This window comes from Stegostoma tigrinum, chromosome 7 (assembly GCF_030684315.1).
Source record: "Stegostoma tigrinum isolate sSteTig4 chromosome 7, sSteTig4.hap1, whole genome shotgun sequence".
NCBI classification, from domain to species: domain Eukaryota; kingdom Metazoa; phylum Chordata; class Chondrichthyes; order Orectolobiformes; family Stegostomatidae; genus Stegostoma; species Stegostoma tigrinum.
This window is the reverse complement of record NC_081360.1, coordinates 57825730-57843548: the sequence shown is the minus strand read 5'-3', so window position 1 is coordinate 57843548 and position 17819 is coordinate 57825730. Positions and strand designations below refer to the sequence as shown.

General features: G+C 39.5%; 1 protein-coding gene across 6 annotated transcripts in view; it reads left to right on the top strand.

Moving 5' to 3' along the window:
* The window catches only part of LOC125454151 (activin receptor type-1-like), a 135967-nt gene that overhangs the window by 76127 nt on the left and 42021 nt on the right, over positions 1–17819 (top strand). For 3 of the 6 annotated variants that reach the window (XM_059647283.1, XM_059647284.1, XM_048534618.2), the window contains 2 exons: positions 7179–7252; positions 15302–15565. In XM_059647283.1, coding sequence (XP_059503266.1) covers positions 7183–7252; positions 15302–15565 — 334 coding nt within the window. In that variant the 5' untranslated portion in view covers positions 7179–7182. Of the gene's footprint in view, positions 1–882; positions 941–7178; positions 7263–15301; positions 15566–17819 lie in introns of those variants that run through there. The other 3 variants (XM_059647285.1, XM_048534619.2, XM_048534620.2) reach the window with 3 other exon arrangements.

Below are 17819 nucleotides of genomic sequence, written 5' to 3'. Positions count from 1 at the left end.
TGTTCTTGCACTTTACGTCCCTGTTGACAAAGCCCAGAATGCTATATACTTTGTAAAGCACTGAACCTGTTCTGCAACCTTCAATAATTTACACATATATGTACCCAAGTACCTCTTTTTAAAAAGAGAGAATGTTTCCAACATAAAAAACTTAGCATTTAATTTCCAGTACAGTATGAATTTCAGATGTGTCTCCTTCCATTGGTGCTTTTGCACTGCCAATCGTAAACCATCTTATTACAGAGTGGGGAGATGGCTAGGGTGGTGGCAATGGATGTGAAAGTTGCAGTTTGTTGTCTTTTGAAGTACCTCACCCTCAAATTGAATCATCTTTAGATTCAATGCTTGTGTTGAATAGTTTTAAACATAAAGTATAAGAAGCTTGAAAATTTAATTATTAGTTCTTCCTGAGTGCATAGTTTACTGGCACATCAGTATGCTATAAATAGCTTTATGATCCTTCTTTCATCATGAGGTTTGATTCTACATTGACTTTAGGTTTGTGAGAAACCGGTTGAGGAGAAGGCAAGGTCAAGAACTGTCTTTAGGCTTAGACTTCAAAGTAACATTATTTATTATACCTTCATACTAAATTCTGTTATATGTAGTAATCATAGACATACCAGCTCTGATCTTATAATTACAATAACTAAGGATTAATTTATCCTTTTGTGATCATGTCCATTTTGTTCTTAAAACTCTGCCATTCCGGACTATAGCACAGTCTAGTCTGGAGTGTTGTAATGTTATCAGTTGTAACCATACCCAAACATTTTTCTCTGGTCAGTTATGTGCAGTTTTATGACATAATCATAAGGTAGCTGCAGGAAGCCCTCACAGAACAATCCTAAATCACAGCTGCAAGTGTGATGTACGGTGGCGGTGGAAAATGTCTTGTTTCTGGAGTTTTACTGTGAAAGGAAACCTGAAATCAAAACATGTATGTGAATTTTTGACTGCTGGAAATCTACTGGAAATGTGGTTCCGTTTTGAATCAGTTTGCACTTTTAATATTTGGCGTAACAAATACTTTGTTGAATTATACATTCTGTTTACCACTGTGAAATGTTGTCCTTGATTTTTCCTTTCTGCCTGAGATGATTCTCTAGGCATATGTAAATATAATATCTCATACTCATTTGACTCATTTTGTGCTATTTCAGGGAAGTTGCCAAATATTGTAGTTGTATATTTTGTCACTGATTATGATTGACTGGTGCACTATTCAGAGCTTCAGTGAAAGAAATTCTCCACTTGTTGTAGAGTTGTAATGTGTACTTCAAATTAACATTATTGTCGTAGACAAGCTGCAGTGTGGTACAACTTGACCCCGATATATGAATCACTTGTATGAACCACTTGTTGGACAGTTACCAAGGCTACATTTGTGGTTTTTCAGAATCAGACTGTTAAAGGGTAGCCTGAACATTGGTGGAGACTTTAGAGTGTTTCGACTGGGGCTGATCTTGTGCCTAAATATTAAATGCATTTGAGAAGTTTTGATTGAAGCTGACTCTGGGCAGTTCCATGGATTTCTTTTTTTCTTTGTGTTCATGATGCAATGTTCTACCATTTGTTTGCTTTTTTTTAATGCTGGACAGCTAGTTTTTGGGATTTTTTGGGAATGATCATAGCCACAAATTTTCAGACTCTTTTAACTGTGTTCCGTTGAAACCAGATTCGAAATTTCAATGTTATTTATGTTTGATTTTTGAAGTGTTCATTATAATTGGAGTGGTTACATTTAAATTCATCTGTAATTGATAAGAATACAGGAAAATAATTAACTTGTAGGTGGGAAATCACAGGACATATGTATCACTTTGAATTTTGGATGGTCAAGTGCCTAGTTTAAATACTTTACAATATCAAAAATTTTGGATTATAAGTAATAACATTTTCTTTACTATGAGGAGATATTAATTATGTTGTAGTATTGTTGGAGGTAAGAAAAGCAGAAATGCAAATTATTAAAATCTTAGTTTTTAGCTTTCTTACATTATAAAAACTCATCCTAATTCTTATGCAAGCATTCCATTTTTTAAGCTTGTCATGAGGATTACTTTTGTTTTTGGTGTTATAATTTGTATTACCACTTAAAATATTGTGTTAGCGTAAGCATGAAGAAATGTTAAATAATCAAGTAAAATTTCAAAGCTTCATGTTGCACTTTGAATTGAAAGGCAAACTTGGTTATTCTGATGGCTACAATCATATTTCAGAAGCTTTCATAATTTATAGCTCATGACTTTTGATGCACTATTGCCTTTCTCTCCATGAAACTATATCTGTGGAGGTTTCAAACGTAGACTGATAACCTTGCTTATTTGCAAGTGCAAAATGAATAGAGTTAGAAAGAGCAAGCAGTAACCCTTGTCTGAAAAATGATTGCAGAATAACAATCATCACACTTGCAGAAATCAGAACACTGTGCTGAAGCGTTTTGTAGTGGCAAACAGAATTGCCTGTGATGCATCTAAATTTATACTAACATGGATCTTCCCACAGCTGGCTTTATCTGAGGACACGCCTAATATGCAATAAAATGGTAGCATATCAGTGCTGTAGGTTTGCATTGGGCTCAGTTTCTAACTGCTTGAATAAACAGAGTTTTAAATGCTGTTTAACAAATAAAAGTCTCTTGCCAGGTACCAAGTACATGGAAGAGGACAAATTGATGTTTTATTCAACTGAGTGATTCAATGCAAGTGGGCACCACAGCCAAACCCAGTGTTAAACTCACTTAGTTCCCATAGAAGCTACTGAATGGTGATCAAGAGCAGGAAACATGGCTATTTTTCCTGTTCTGAGCCTCAGCCAACTGAAGCTGCTGCTTTCACTGTTCAGCTGAACCTGCGCAAGAAAGGACTCGAATTTGGTCCAGTATTTGCTAATTGAAAATGTTGTAGTTATCCAATACATTAAATTCTCAAGCCAAACTTGATTTCTGTGCACAGACATTGAGAACCAGCAGAATTTGCCCTTGATAAATGTAAATGAGTTAGTTGTTACTTAAAGCAGAGTATCAAATGTTTTCATAATTTTATCTTCATTTTTACCCTGCCACCCAAAAAAAACTGATTGCATGTGAAATTTTTCTTTATGTTCTTCTTTGTCTAGTTTATTGCCATATCCTGAAACTGCCTTAAGCTCCTATTTCAATGTTTGATTCTTCTTTTCAAAGGCATTTTTGAAATTCCAGTCTAGTAAGATTGTTTTAACATTAATGCTACAGTGTCACTAAACTTTAAATCAGCTTTTCAACAAAAGGTTGAGGGTTATGGAACACATATTACCGGCATATTAAATCTTCCAAGAAATCTCTTGTCAATTCAGTTGCTTGTTGTTCTGTTCCTAAATTTTTCTCATTTTCATGACACTAATCATGGAGTCATAGAGATGTACAGCATGTAAACAGAATCTTTGGTCCAACTTGCCCCCGCTGAGCTGATATCCTAAATTAATCTAGTCCCATTTGCCAGCGTATGGCCCATGTCCTTCTAAACCCTTCGTATTCACGTACCTATTGAGATGCCTTGTAAATGTTGTAATTGAACCAGCCTCCACCACAGCTTATTGCATACATTACACCACCCTCTATGTGAAAATTTTCCCCTTCTCACCTTAAACCTACATCCTCTAGTTTTGGACTCGCCTAATCTGGGAAAAGACCATGACTATTCCCCAATCCATGTCTCTCATGATTTTATAAATCTCTATAAGGTCATCCCTCCTCCTCCGACACTTCAGGGAACAAGGCCAACCCATGTTAAATAGGATAGATTTCAAACAAATTGAACAATACAAGACTGGGAATCATAAGTTCCCATGAGCTATCGGTAACAGCATATTGGTATTCATTACAATCAGCAACCTCATGACCTAGCACTCTACCACTCAATCATTGCCACCAAGCTAGGGAACAACCCTAATTCAACGAAATGGCAGGAGTGCACACCAGGAGTTGCACCATTTGCATCAAAAAATGATGTTGCAACCTGGTGTAGTTACTACCTGAGACTACTGCAAGGGGAAACTTAAAAACAAAATTAGGAGAGAAGAAAGAGGGCTAAGAAGAAATAATGGCAGATATAATAAAGAAAAGTCCTAAGTTATTTCACACGTACTTTCAGGATAACTAGGGAAAGATTAGGACCCGTTAAGGACCACAGCAGTAATTTGTGTGCAGAGCTGGAGGAGGTAGGTAGAATTCTAAATGAATACTTTGGGTCAGTGTTCATCTGCGGCTTTAGCTATCAGGGAGAAGGACTATGATCAAATTTTTAAAAAATTAACATAGACAGAGAGAAGATTCTGAGTGGTCTGCCAGTCTTAAAGTAAATAAATATCCAGTGCCAGATCAACTCTATCCTAGGCTGTTGATTGAGGCAAGGGAGTAAATAGCAGAAGTGTGAGCAATGTATTTCAATCCCTGTCGGGTCACTGGAAAGATACCAGAGGACTGGAGGACAGCCAATGTGGTGCCTTTATTCAAGAAGGGAGCAAGGGATAAACCAGATAACTACAGGCTAGCAGTCAATCTAACCTCAGTGGTGGGGAAGCTATTTGAAGCAATTTTGAGAGCCAGAATTAATCTGTATTTCGAGAGACAGGGATTAATCAAGAACAGATAGCATGATTTTGTTAAGGAGAGGTCATGTCTGACCAACATGATTGAATTTTGGACTTCGACATCAGCAAAACTTTTGATAAGGTCCCACATGAGAGACTGATAGCAGAGGAAATTTTGGCCAATTAGAGCCAGAATTGGCTAAGTGACAGAAGAGCAAGGGGTAGAACAGTTAAACTTCACTGTTCATAGCAGAACATAATTTCTTAAACAGTTTAAGGTGAGAGGGGAAAGATTTATAGGGACCTAAGGGGCACCTTCTTCATGTAGAGGGTGGTGAATGTATGGAATGAGATGCCAAAGGTAGTGGTGGAGGCTGGTACAATTACAGCATTTAAAAGGCATTTGGATGGGTATATGAATAGGAAGAGGTTAGAGGGATATGGGCCAAATGCTGGCAAATGGGACTAGTTTAATTTAGGATATCTGGTCGGCATAGACAAGTTGCATCAAAGGGTCTGTTTCCGTGCTGTATATCTCTATGCCTCTGACCTCCAGGTTTCCAATGATTTTCAGGTCTCTGTTTGCTAGATTATTATATTTTCTTATGTACACTCTTGTTTCAGTTTTCCCACATATCAAAGATTTGGTTCAAACTAAAGGTTTATGTAGAATTATGGACTGTTAAGAAATATAAATAGCCTGTTTGGTCCTTAATATCTACATTCATTTTTCTTCTTGTGAGCTATGTAACCCAATTCTACTCTTCCTACTCTCCTGATCCCTTAATTCCGTTTTCGTTTCAAGCAACCATCCAGTTCTCTTTCGGAAAAGAAACTTTATGGGCCACAGCTCAACAATCAGCAGTACAAAAATGCAAATGCTATAAATATTCAAATTCTAACCTTCGTGAGGAATAACCATTTCCCAGATTCCTTGATCTCCAAATTTATGTAATTTTATATTTTGGTATCTCAGATTGGTTTAGTGTGTTTACAAAGTCAATGTGTCTGTGTGCATGCATTGTGACATTAAAATAAATGCATTGTGAATCAAGAGCCTTTTTAATCAGAGTCTTGCATCTCAGTTCTCTGGGCATAAATGTTTTCTGAACTGGTCGTTACGTTAAGAAGAGCATACACAGAGGGTTACTTTATCAATGTGAAAGAGTGAGAGACAGAAGTAAGGTGATAATTTGTTTCAAAAGCTGAATCCACTAATTCTAGCCTTGTGAAAATTCTGATTTTAATCTCTGGATGTTTAGCTGAACCTTTGGTTGCTTAAACTGGAAGCTCTAGAAACCTTCCTTATACCTCCTCGCACTCTACCTCTCTTTTTCCCTTAGGTACGGCTTAAAAATAACCCAGAGCCCAAACTTTCAGATCATTAGCCCATATATTCGATTATGTGGCTCAGTGCCTTGGGACATTTTATGTTAAAAATCTATAGTTTTAAATGTGTGTTGATGATGACGATGTCATGTAGTAAAATGATGATAGTACATTGCTGTTGGAGGTCTGGACGCAAGCATGTTTTTGTCAGCATGTGCATTCATGGCTCCTGATCATGGTGAGCACCACGACAATGAATAATGAAGCCTGTAATTAGAACAATCTCATCATACCCTCGTCATGGCAAAAATAAAGATGTTGCAGAAGCTGGCTTTTTGATATGTATCTGGGTGTAACCTGCCAGACGGCCCTGATGGTGGCTTCTAAATTATGCTAAAGAAGTGAAACCACAAAAATGTCTGGCTCCGGCAGGCGTAAGACTTTCAAACATAGTGTTTCTTTTCAGAAGAACTATATTTTCAGGGATTATCTCTGCAACAGGAAACAGTTTATCCCAGAGACTTATTGTTTTATAGCCCACGGTGGTTAAACTATGTCGGAACAGCAAAGTGGCAGGCAACCATGCTTGCCTCCTTAACTGGTTTGTGAGGCCAAGATGTTCATTATTAACCAGCAATCAACTGACATGTAATTTGAATAGAATGCAGCACTGTCTCTGCTCATGCAGTCTGGCCTTGGGATCTAACATTTTTCCTTTTTATAGCACAGCAAACAGAGGTTATTTCTGTTGGTCAGAGAAGCAATGGAATTTTCAAAGTTTTCCCTTGCAACTCCTGTAAAGTGTTTACTTAGCTTCCCCCCAGCTCCCTCCCTCACCTCTCCATTTTTAGGATTTTGCGTTCCTATGTCCGTTTACAGTTTCTTGGAGATATATTACAAAATTTATACAGTAACTTTCAGCACATTCATGGGAAAGAAACATCCAGCACAATGCTGATGTTTCAAAATTGTTGGCTTGACTTCAGCTATCTAAACATAGTGTTGATTGAGCCAGATAATCTATTTTGAGAAAAAAATCACCAGTGTGCAGTGTGCAAGCGGGTTGGTTCAGTAGAATTATGGTTTCAGAAATGCCCTGGAGCTAGGGAGTATTTGGATAGCTCAAGTATACTGTTGTCTGCTTGTTTGTGATTGGTTTCCCTCTTTTAGTTGTGTATTTTCTCCCCACTGCCTATTTTTGTCTATAAAAAAAATCAGATGTGCATGGGCCAGACAAAGAAACATTGTAATGTTAATTGTGGTGTGTTTTGTTTCAGTTGTATGATGTTAACTGGTACCATGATCCTTCCTGTGTTGATGACATTGACCTTTCCGAGTTTTAGCTGTGAAGGTAAGGAATGGTAATTATTGAATTTTTACTCTATAAAACTGTAAGGCATAGAACCAGAAATAGGCCATTTAGTCAATCGAGTCAGCTCTGCCAATCGTGAGAAATCATGACCTGATCCTAAATTCCAATTTGCCTTTTTGCCATATCCTTTGACATCCCCACTGATTTAAAAATGTGTTCCATCTATCGCATACTTTAAAGACCCAGCCCCAACAAACCCTTGTGGTAAAGGATCCCAAAGATTCACTACCCCGTTTCTCCTTATCTCTGTCTTAAATGTGTGATCCCTTGTTCTGAGATTATGTCCTCTGGACCAAGATACTTCCTCAGGGGCAGCAATGTTTCCGCATCTGCCCTGTCAAGTCCTTTAAGAATCTACTGAGTTTCAATGAGGTTGCCTCTCATTCTTAATTAAAATGAGTACAGACTCAACCTACTCAACCTCCCCTCATAAAATGGTCTGTCCATACAGGGATCAGTCTAATGAACCTTCTCTGGACTACCTCCCCTGGCAGAGATCTTTCACTGGATAAGCACACACAACTGTTGACACAATTCCAGCTGTGGCGTGATTGGTGCCTTATGTAGTTTTTTGCAAAATTTTCCGCCTTTCATACACTATTCCTTTTGGAATAAAGGCCAACATTCCATTTGCCTTCCCCTGTACCTGGTGAGCTTGAATGTTAGTTTTTTTGGTGATTCATGAATGAGGGCTCCCAAATCCTCGTTTTCTGTAGGTTTCAGTAATCTCTCTTCATTTAAATAATAATTGGCTCCTTTATTATTCCTACTGAGATGCATAACCTGTCATTTTCCCCACGAGATTACATTTATGTTTTTGCTTACTTGCTGAACCCATCTGTATCTCTCTGCATACTGTGTCATTCTCACGTACTTGCCTTCTCACGTATTTTTGTACCATTTGTAAACTTGTAATAGCACTTTCTCTGTACTACACTGAAATATCAGCCTGGATTATAAGGTCAAATCTAAGAATTGTGCTATTAGCCAACAACTTTCTGTCTCAGATGAAAAGTGCTCTGACTGGGGCAAGGCTGGCTCCTTATGTTGACCATGCTATCTTTCCAATGAGATTAGGCCCCATCTACCTACTTAGTAAAAGATCCCATTCCAAAAATAGCAGCTATTCTCTTGAGTGCTCATGCCGTTATTTGACCAATGATGCTAGAACATTTTTGCCAGTTGTTCTTCATCTTTGCTGTTTGTGGCTCTTTATAGTCCTGTGTGTGTGTGCGTGTGTGTGTGTGTGTGCGTGTGTGTGTGTGCGCGCAGATTATACTCCAACAGGTTTATTTGAAATCACAAGCTTTTGAAGCATTGCCTGAAGGAGCAGTGCTCTGAAAGTTTTTGACTTTAAGTAAACCTGTTGGACTATAACCTGGTATCGTGCAACTTGTGATATTTTCCATCCTAGTCCAAAACCTCCACATCATGTGTATGTATAAAATCATGGACAGTGAAAGTCACTCCATGGCTGGAATGTCATTTGGAGACTCCTGAGGATGCGAAAAGTGCCATGTAAATGAGAGGTCAATGAGCTTTCCTAATTTATTTTAGTATATCATTTAATGGCGATCTATTGGCTATTACAATGCTGTTTCAATTTTTTTTATTTATTCATTTATGGGATGTGAGCATTGCTGGCTGACCAACATTTCTCACCCAGCCCTAGTCACCTTTTAGAAGGTGATGGTGAGCTGCCTCCTTGAACTGCTGCTGTCCATCTGTGTGTTGACCCACAATGCTGTTAGGGAGAGAATTCCATAATTTTGACCCAGCGACAGTGAAGGAATGGCGATATATGTCCTGGTCAGGATGGTAAGTAGCTTGTCCTTCTAGTTGGAAGTGGTCGTAGGTTTGGAAGGTGCTGTCAGAGGACATAGGCGAATTTCTGCAGTGCATTTTGTAGATGGTAATCACTCCTGCTACTGAGCCTTGGGGCTGGAGGCATTGGATCTTTGTGGATGTAGTGCCAATCAAGTGGGCTGTTTTGTCCTGGATAGTGTCAAGCTTCTTGAGGGTCGTTGGGGCTGCACTCATCCAGGCAAGTAGGGAGTATTCCATCACTGTCCTGACTTTCGACTTGTAGATGGTGGACAGGCTTTGGGGAGTCAGGAGGTGAGTTATGCACCACAGTATTCTAGCCTCTGACCTGCTCTTGTAGCCACTGTATTTACGCGGTGAGTCTCGGTGAGTTTCTGGTCGATGATAATCCCCAGGATGTTGATAGTGGGTTGGGGGGGTGGTGGCGGTGGTGGTGAGTGGGGAGGATGGCTCAGTGGTAGTTAAATGTCAAGGGCCGCTGGCTAGATTGTCTCTAATTGGTAATGGTCATAGTGTGACATTTGTGTGGCACAAATGTTACTTGCCACTTGTCAGCCCAAGCCTGGATATTGTCCAGATCTTGTTGCATTTGAATATGGACTTCTTCATTATCTGAGGAGTCATGATTGGTGGTGAACATCGTGCAATCGTCAGCAAACATCCCCACTTTGATCTTATGATGGAGGGAAGGTCATTGATGAAGCAATTGAAGGTGGTTGGGCCTAGGACACTTTGCTGAGGAACTCCTGCAGAGATGCCCTGGATCTGAGATGGCTGACCTTCAACAACCACAACCACCTTCCTATGTGTCAGGTATGACTCCAACCAGCGGAGAGTTTTCCCTGATACCTATTGATTCCAGTTTTGCTAGGGCTCCTTGATGCCACACTTGGTTGAATGCAGTCTTGACGTCAAGGGCTGTCACTCTCACCTCAGCTTTGGAATTCAGTTCTTTTAGCCATGTTTGAACTAAGGCTTTAATGAGGTCAGGAGCTGAGTGGCCCTGGCAGAACCTGAACTAGATATCACTGAGCAGGTTATTTCTGAGCAGATGCTGCTTGATAGCTATATTGGTGACATCCTCCATGATGCTTTAGAGTAGACTGATGGGGTAGTAATTGGATTGGTTGAATTTGTCCTTTTTATGTTCAGGACATACCTAGGTGATTTTCCACATTGCTGGGTGGATTCCAGTGTTGAAACTGCACTGAAACAGCTTGGCTAGGGGAGAGGCAAGTTCTGGAGCACAAGTTTTCAGTACTATTGCGGGAATGTTGTCAGGAGCCCAAAGCCTTTGCTCTATCCAGTGTCTTCACCTGTTTCTTGATATCACACGGAGTGAATCAAATTGGCTGATGACTGGTGTCTGTAATATTGGGGACCACTGGGGGAGGCTGAGATGGATTACCCACTTAGCACTTCTTGCTGAAGATTGCTGCAAAAGCTTCAGCCTTATCTTTTGCACCAATGTGCTGGGCTCTTCCATCATTGAGGATGGGAATATTGCTGGAGCCTCACCTCCTCCAGTGAGTTGTTTAATTGTCCACTACCATTCACAACAGGATGTGGCAGGACCTGCAGAGCCTGAATCTAGTCCGTTGGTTGTGGAATTGCTTAGCTCTGTCTGTCACTTGCTGCTAATGCTGTTTGGCATGCAAGTAGTTCTGTTTGGTGGCTTCACCAGGTTGAAGCCTCATCTTCAGATGCTGCTCCTGGCATGCCCTCCTGTACTCTCCAATGAACCAGTGTCAATGTCCTGGCTTGATGGTAAAGTTTGAATGGGGGATATGCCAGGCCATGAGATTACAGATTGTGCTGGAATACAATTCTCCTGCTATTGATGGCTCATAGTGCCACATGGATGCCCAGTCTTGAGCTGTTGGGTATGTTTGAAGTCTGTCCCATTTAGACAGCGATAGTATTAAACAACACAATAGAGTTTATTCTGAATGTGAAGGTGGGACTTTGTCTCCACAAGGACTGTGCGATGGTCACTCTTACTGATACTGTCATGGACAGATGCATCTGCAGCTGGTAGATTTGAGGATGAGGTTGAGTATGTTTTTTTCCTCTTGGTGGTTCCCACACCAACTGCCACAGACCCACTCTAGCAGTTATGTCCTGTAGGACCCGGCCAGCTCAATCAATGGTACTGCAGCCAAGCCACCCTTAGTGGTGGACACTGAAATCCCTCACTGAGTACATTTATGGTCCTTGCCATCCTCAGTGCTTCCTCTAAGTGTTGCTCAACAAGGAGGAGTACCGATTCATTAGCTGAGGGAGGTTTCCTTGCTCATGTTTAACTGGAAACCATGAGACTTCAGGGGGTCCAGAGTTAATATTGAGGACTCCCAGGGCAACTCCTTCCCAACTGTATATCACTGTGCCACCCCCTCTGCTGGGTCTGCCCTGCTGGTTAGACAGGACATACCCAGGGATGGGGATGGCGATGGTGGTGTCTGGGTCATAGTCACACTCATGGACTTATACCTTACAGGCATGTTACTAGTCTGTGAGGTAGCACTCCCATTTTTGGCACCAGCCTCCAGGTGTTAATAAGGAGGACTCTGCAGGGTCAGCAGGGCTGTTTCTCCCGTTCTCTTTTTTGCTGCCTAGGTCAATTCCAGGTGATCCATCCATTTTCAATTCTTTGAGGCTTTGCAGTGATTGGTACAACTGAATGGCTTGCTAGGCTGTTTCAGAGGGCATGTGAGAGTCAACCATGTTGCTGTGGGGCTGGATTCACATGTAGGCCAGAGCAGGTGAGGATCGCAGATTTCCTTTCTTAAAGGACTTTAGTGATCCAGATGGGATTTTTTGGACAATTCGCAATGGTTTCATGGTCATCAGTATATTTTTAATCCCAGATTTATTTTCCTCATTGGATTCAAATTCCACTATTTGCCACGGTGGGATTCAAACCTGGGTCCCCAGAATATTAGCCGTGATTTTGGATTAATAGTCTAATGCTAATAACACTCGGCCATGCCTTCCTGATCAAAGAACTTTCTATTCTGTGGAAGCCCTAATTTATTTCTTTTAATTTACTGCTAAGATATACACTTTGATATACTTTGATATAAGATATACTGGAGTAAACATATCTTAAATTTTCATTGTGTATGCATTGGATGGATTTCATAACATTCCAAATAAATTCTATCACTAGGAAACTAGTCTATTGCAGGGCATCAAATCTGCGACTCTAATGACAAGGGAATCCTGCTGTAGTGGATAAACTGAACGTGGCAGAAATTGGCACTTCCATCTGGTATACATTTAATGTAGTTTTAGATGCTTTTGGAAATGTGTTGAAGCTAAATTTGGGGCCATTTTGTTTATAACCTGTAAGAAAAACCCCAATATTCAAATAATGCACGGCCTGAAGAGACTTTAAAGTAGGAGAACTGGGAAAGAAAAATGAAATTGGTGAAACTGGCAAGTGTGTTGGATCATTTTAGAAAAAGTGTAAGAAGATACCTAACATGTCCAATATTAGGCATACTCTGCAAAGACTTAAGAAGCAATTTCAAATTTTGTTAATATAAATAAAAACATTTTAATGGAAACATTAGTTAATGGATATTGGCACAATTTCTCTGGATCGAGTGCACTGATAATTGTGCCCCATTGTCCCATAAGCCATCACGTTATATAAAGTTCTGAGTGAATTATTAAGCTTTTTTCCTGACTGACTACTACTGAAAACAACAAAAATTCATACCAAGTTTTGTCATTAACTGAAAATAACTCTTTTAATTGTGACACATCTAACAACTGGCAGTAAAAAGATAAGGTTATGTGTCATTTTTTTTCTGAAGAAGGGTCCAGGCCCGAATCATCAGCCTTCCTCCTCCTCTGATGCTGCTTGGCCTGCTGTGTTCATTCAGCTCTACACCTTGTTATCTCAGATTCTCCAGCATCTGCAGTTCCTACTGTCTCTGAAGGTTATGTATCTACTACTATATAACTTAAAACTATACCCCTTTTAAATCCCAAAATACCTATACAGTCATTCATAACAAAGACAGATGGTTTGACACAGGTATTATGATGGAAGAAGAACATAGAATAAGCAACATTTGGAAGATCAGAAGCCCAGATTTAAGGGTGGGTTAAATTTTCTCTTCTCAGTTCGTTTTGATTTTCAGTGCTGATGACATGCTGTCGGTAACTCGAAGATTATCTTTGCTTCAGTAGTTGGTGTGGCAGACATTGGTCTTCTCTTATTAGAATTCCTTCTTTTAAACTTTCTTGGCTGTTCTATCTTCTTTTCCTCATACAGAGTGGGAGAGAGAGCTATTTTCAGTTAAAAGGCTCTGTATATTTCTGCTGCTTTTGCACTTGCGGCTTTATCACAAACAAGAGCCCAACCAATCAGAGGGCTGTCATTCGGCAGAATTTCTTAAATCCAAAGACTCCCTGTGTCACTCAGACTCAAGGTATTTTGCTCATTGCTTTGAAAAGCAATGTTGTCTTCCATAACTAAAAAATTTGCCTCATTTGATTTTTTTTTTCCAAGTTGCAAAACTCTCCTAGTCTTTTAGCTTTCTTGCAATTTCTCTTTCAATTTATTGTCTCTTCCCCCCACCCCACCCACAAAAAGTGAGTTCTCTTAAAATGCCAGCTATATTTTGCCAAGATATCAAATTGCTCAGTAAAGTCAACTTACATGCAATTATATTGTGTACAATGCAGAATGAGTTAAGGAAATAGATCATTTGAAGTCAGTTTTTAATTCTGGCTTCAGAAACATATTGTAAGCTAAGTCTTTAATGGCAAGACTGGGAGAGGGTGAAATTAGAATGCAACTGAAGGAAAAGCCTTCTGAACGTTTGATTTTCTGCCCACTAATATTTCAAGTGAAAACAAAGACTCAGAAGGATGGAATTCAAATAAATCTGCATTTATTTGTACCGATCACTGACACTACTTTTAGAGGTTACAGTGATCAATTTAAAACTCCAGCAAGCATAACCTTTCAGCAGATGCAATAAATTACACTTGCTGAAATGGAAAAATATGCTTGAGATCAGTAGTAGATGCTTCTTTACTGATAGTGAAGTTTTAAAAAATCAATCACTGTAATAGAGTTCTTAATGTGACTTTACTGAACCAGCATTTGTTATCCATTCCTAATTGCCCTTGAACTGTATGGCTTATTGTGCCATTTTAAAGGGCAGTTAAGAAGAGATATACAGCACAGAAACAGACCCGTCGGTCCAACTCGTCCATGCTGACCAGATTTCTGAAGAAGGGTCTAGACCCGAATCGTCAGCTTCCCTGCACCTCTGATGCTGCTTGGCCTGCTGTATTCATCCAGCTCTACACGTTGTTGTCTCAGATTCCCCAGCATCGGCAGTTCCTATAATCTGTCATGCTGACCAGATGTCCTTTATAAATCTAGTCCCATTTACCAGCATTTAGGCCATCTCCCTCTAAACCCTTCCTATTTATACACCCATCCTAGGTGCCTTTTAAATGTTGTAATCGTACCAGCCTTCATCACTTCCTCTGGCAGCTCATTCCATGCATGCACCACCCTCTGCATGAAAAAGTTGCCCCTTAGGTCCCTTTTATATCTTTCTCCTCTCACCTTAACCCTATGCCCTCTAATTTTGGACTCGCCTACCCTGGGGAAAAGACCTTGTCTATTGTAAAGCTGAATCATGACCTCCCAACTCCTACATTTAATACACTGACCAATAAAGGCAAGCATACCAAATGCCGCCTTCTCTATTCTACCCATTGCTGTGGGTCTGGAGTCACATGTAGGCGTAACCAGCAAGGATGACTGCTTTCCTTCCCTGAAGGTCAGTATTAAACCAAATGGCATTTCCTACAATCAACAATGGTTACATAATTGCTTTTAGTTTCATGTTTAATTCCAGATTTTCATTGAATTCACATTTCACCATCTGCTATGGTCAGCTTCGAACCCGTGTCCCGTTGATCTCTGAATTAGAAGACATTACCCACTACTCTATTACCTCCCGCTAATACCAGGAAGTATTGTGGTTCTGAGGTTTGAAACATTTGGAACTATTGTATGAAGGATACACACTGGCAGTTATCATTGACTTTTAGTACATTTTGTATTAAGGTGATTTATAGTTTATTTTGTTACTTGTTGTCATGGGTTTGATTGACTGTTTCTCAAGATTTTTCCAATGGCTCATCTGACTTTTGAACTTTATTTTTCAGAGGAGAAGCCAGAATTAAACACAGGCCTGTATAAGTGCGTATGTGAAGGGATGTTTTGTGGAGGAGAGGATCAGTGTGTAGGGCAGCAGTGTTTCGCATCACTGAGCATAAATGATGGTCACCCAGTTTATCAAAAAGGCTGCTTCCAAGTTTATGAACAGAGTAAGCTGACATGCAAGACTCCACCCTCAGCAGATCAGACAGTAGAATGTTGCCATGGCAACTTGTGTAATATGAATATTACAGCTCAACTGCCACCTAAAGGTAAAGCTTTCTCAACAAACTCTGGGGTCTTTCAAATTGTTGACATCTACTTTTATAATTGCCAACTGTTTCACAGACGCTGATGTGCCAGATCCAACTACATTGTGTGGGAAGAGAGGTGAAGAAAAAATGTGTGCATAAAAAAAATGCCCCAAGCTGAATTATGGGATGAACTCAGTGATCTCCAAAACTGCACTTTTCTGCCATTGCAAACTTGCTACAAAGTACTTTGACTTCATTGTATGAACTTGTAGGGGAATCGAAAACATTGGCAATTATTTGTATTTTTGTATTGTTAAAACATGCACAATTGTATTTCCTGTGTTGGTTGAATGTACACTGCCTGTTGCGGTACTCTTAGTCCTTTGTTTAGATTACAAAAGTTAAAATTCTGTTCTTGAAAAGAGATCAAGAATGGTTGCTCGCTGTACTGTTTCTAGTTTTATATTACTGTACATGCTCCTGCTTGGGGTACAAAGATGTAGCGTCCCAATCATAAAGGAATATCAATATGAAGATGAAAATTTAAAACATAAGTGCTGCAGAATTTGGTATGCAATAGGATGTGGATTCAAAGCGCTGGATGAGCTGAAGTGTATTGAGTATATTGGGTAAGAGGCTGGTGAGGGGACCATTGCACTGGCCAAGTCTATATGTGATAAAGTTGTGGATCAATGTTTCAAACAACAGGTGAGCTGGTAAAAATGACATTCAGGGTCAACCTTGGGCAGTGGCTGATCAAATTAGTAGTAAGGGTGAGGAATTTCTTGAGGGGTCAAAGGCAACAACTTTGACCTTTACAACAATTGACAGCATGACATTGTAATTCATCCAAGTATGGATGTCAAACACTGGGAAGAGAAAGAGGTCAAATTAAATGATGGCAAGTCAGAAGTGGCTATCCTTTGTGTATATGAGGTATTTATGAGGTATGTGAATAACAAAATGTTTTAAAGATTAGGCCACTCCAGTGCAAGTGGTTTTAAATTATAGACAAAGAAGTTTTACGTAATGTGAATCATTTTAATTGCTGATAGGGTTCTGCATGCACATTGCAATGGTAATGCTGTATGTGGGGGAAAATGCCACTATAGAAACTATTTAAATAATTGAAGGCAGATAGGTGGTTATGTTTGCAGTTGTGTTGGAAAATTGGAGAATGTTGAAATGTATGTTTTAGTTGTTAGATTTGGATATCTGGCATTGTCTTAGTAAGGGCACTCGTGTGTTAATAAGCCTTGATCTTGTCAGAGATTGATTGACTACTTCTGACAGTAGCGTTATGAAATAGTACCAGATAACTAATTCCTGTTCCACTTGTTTGTAAAATTTTAGACTATACTGAGAACAGCTAGAAGAGATACATTTTCTCAGTGCACATCGACTGACTGCTGTGTTATGGTACCCCTGTGTAGAACGCGAAACTTCTGATTCTGTCTACAGGTGGATTTTCATTTCTCTTTCTTTCCATCTTGTCTCCTCCTTATCATCACGTACCTTTGGTAGGAATTTCAAACATCAGAACCAAACCCCTCTCTCTAAGCTTTGTATCTTTATAATAGTGGTAGGTGTGCAACAGGAGTGATTATTTGAGGTGATGCCTTATTTTGTAAGTTGATAAACTAACTTAAGCCCTAATTGTTTCTGCCTCTGTGGTATTTTAGGTTTGTAATATCAATTTTGATTACTTCAGCAACCTGATATGCATGGAATAGAATCCAGAGTCTATTTCCTGCTTGGGTAGATATTGAAATAATATGGCCAACTTTGTGTAGTTATTACTGTGTGTTGGAGATTTGGGACAATGAAGCATCGAGATAAGTTCACTGGATATATCCAAAACAGTGCGATACTAGATGCTTGTAAAAGTTACTTCCCTAACTTGGTGATATGGGTTGTGAGAGTCTTTCCATTTTTTGATTGACAAAACTGTTCTCAATTTTGGCCTAAAGCTTTAATTTTGTGATAGATGTATAGCTTATTATGTAATCATTCTTCACGGATGTATTTTCCAAAATATAATAGTGTTATAAATCAGCCTTTTATCATATCTAATTTACATGATATAGCTATAGAGTCATACAGCACGGATATAGACCCTTCAGTCCAATCAGTCCATGCCAAACATAATCCTAAAATAAACTAGTCCCACCTGCCTGCTCATGGCCCATATCCCTCCCGACCTTTCCTATTCATGTATTTATCCAAATGTCTTTTAAACGTTGTAATTGTCCCTACATCCACCACTTCCTCA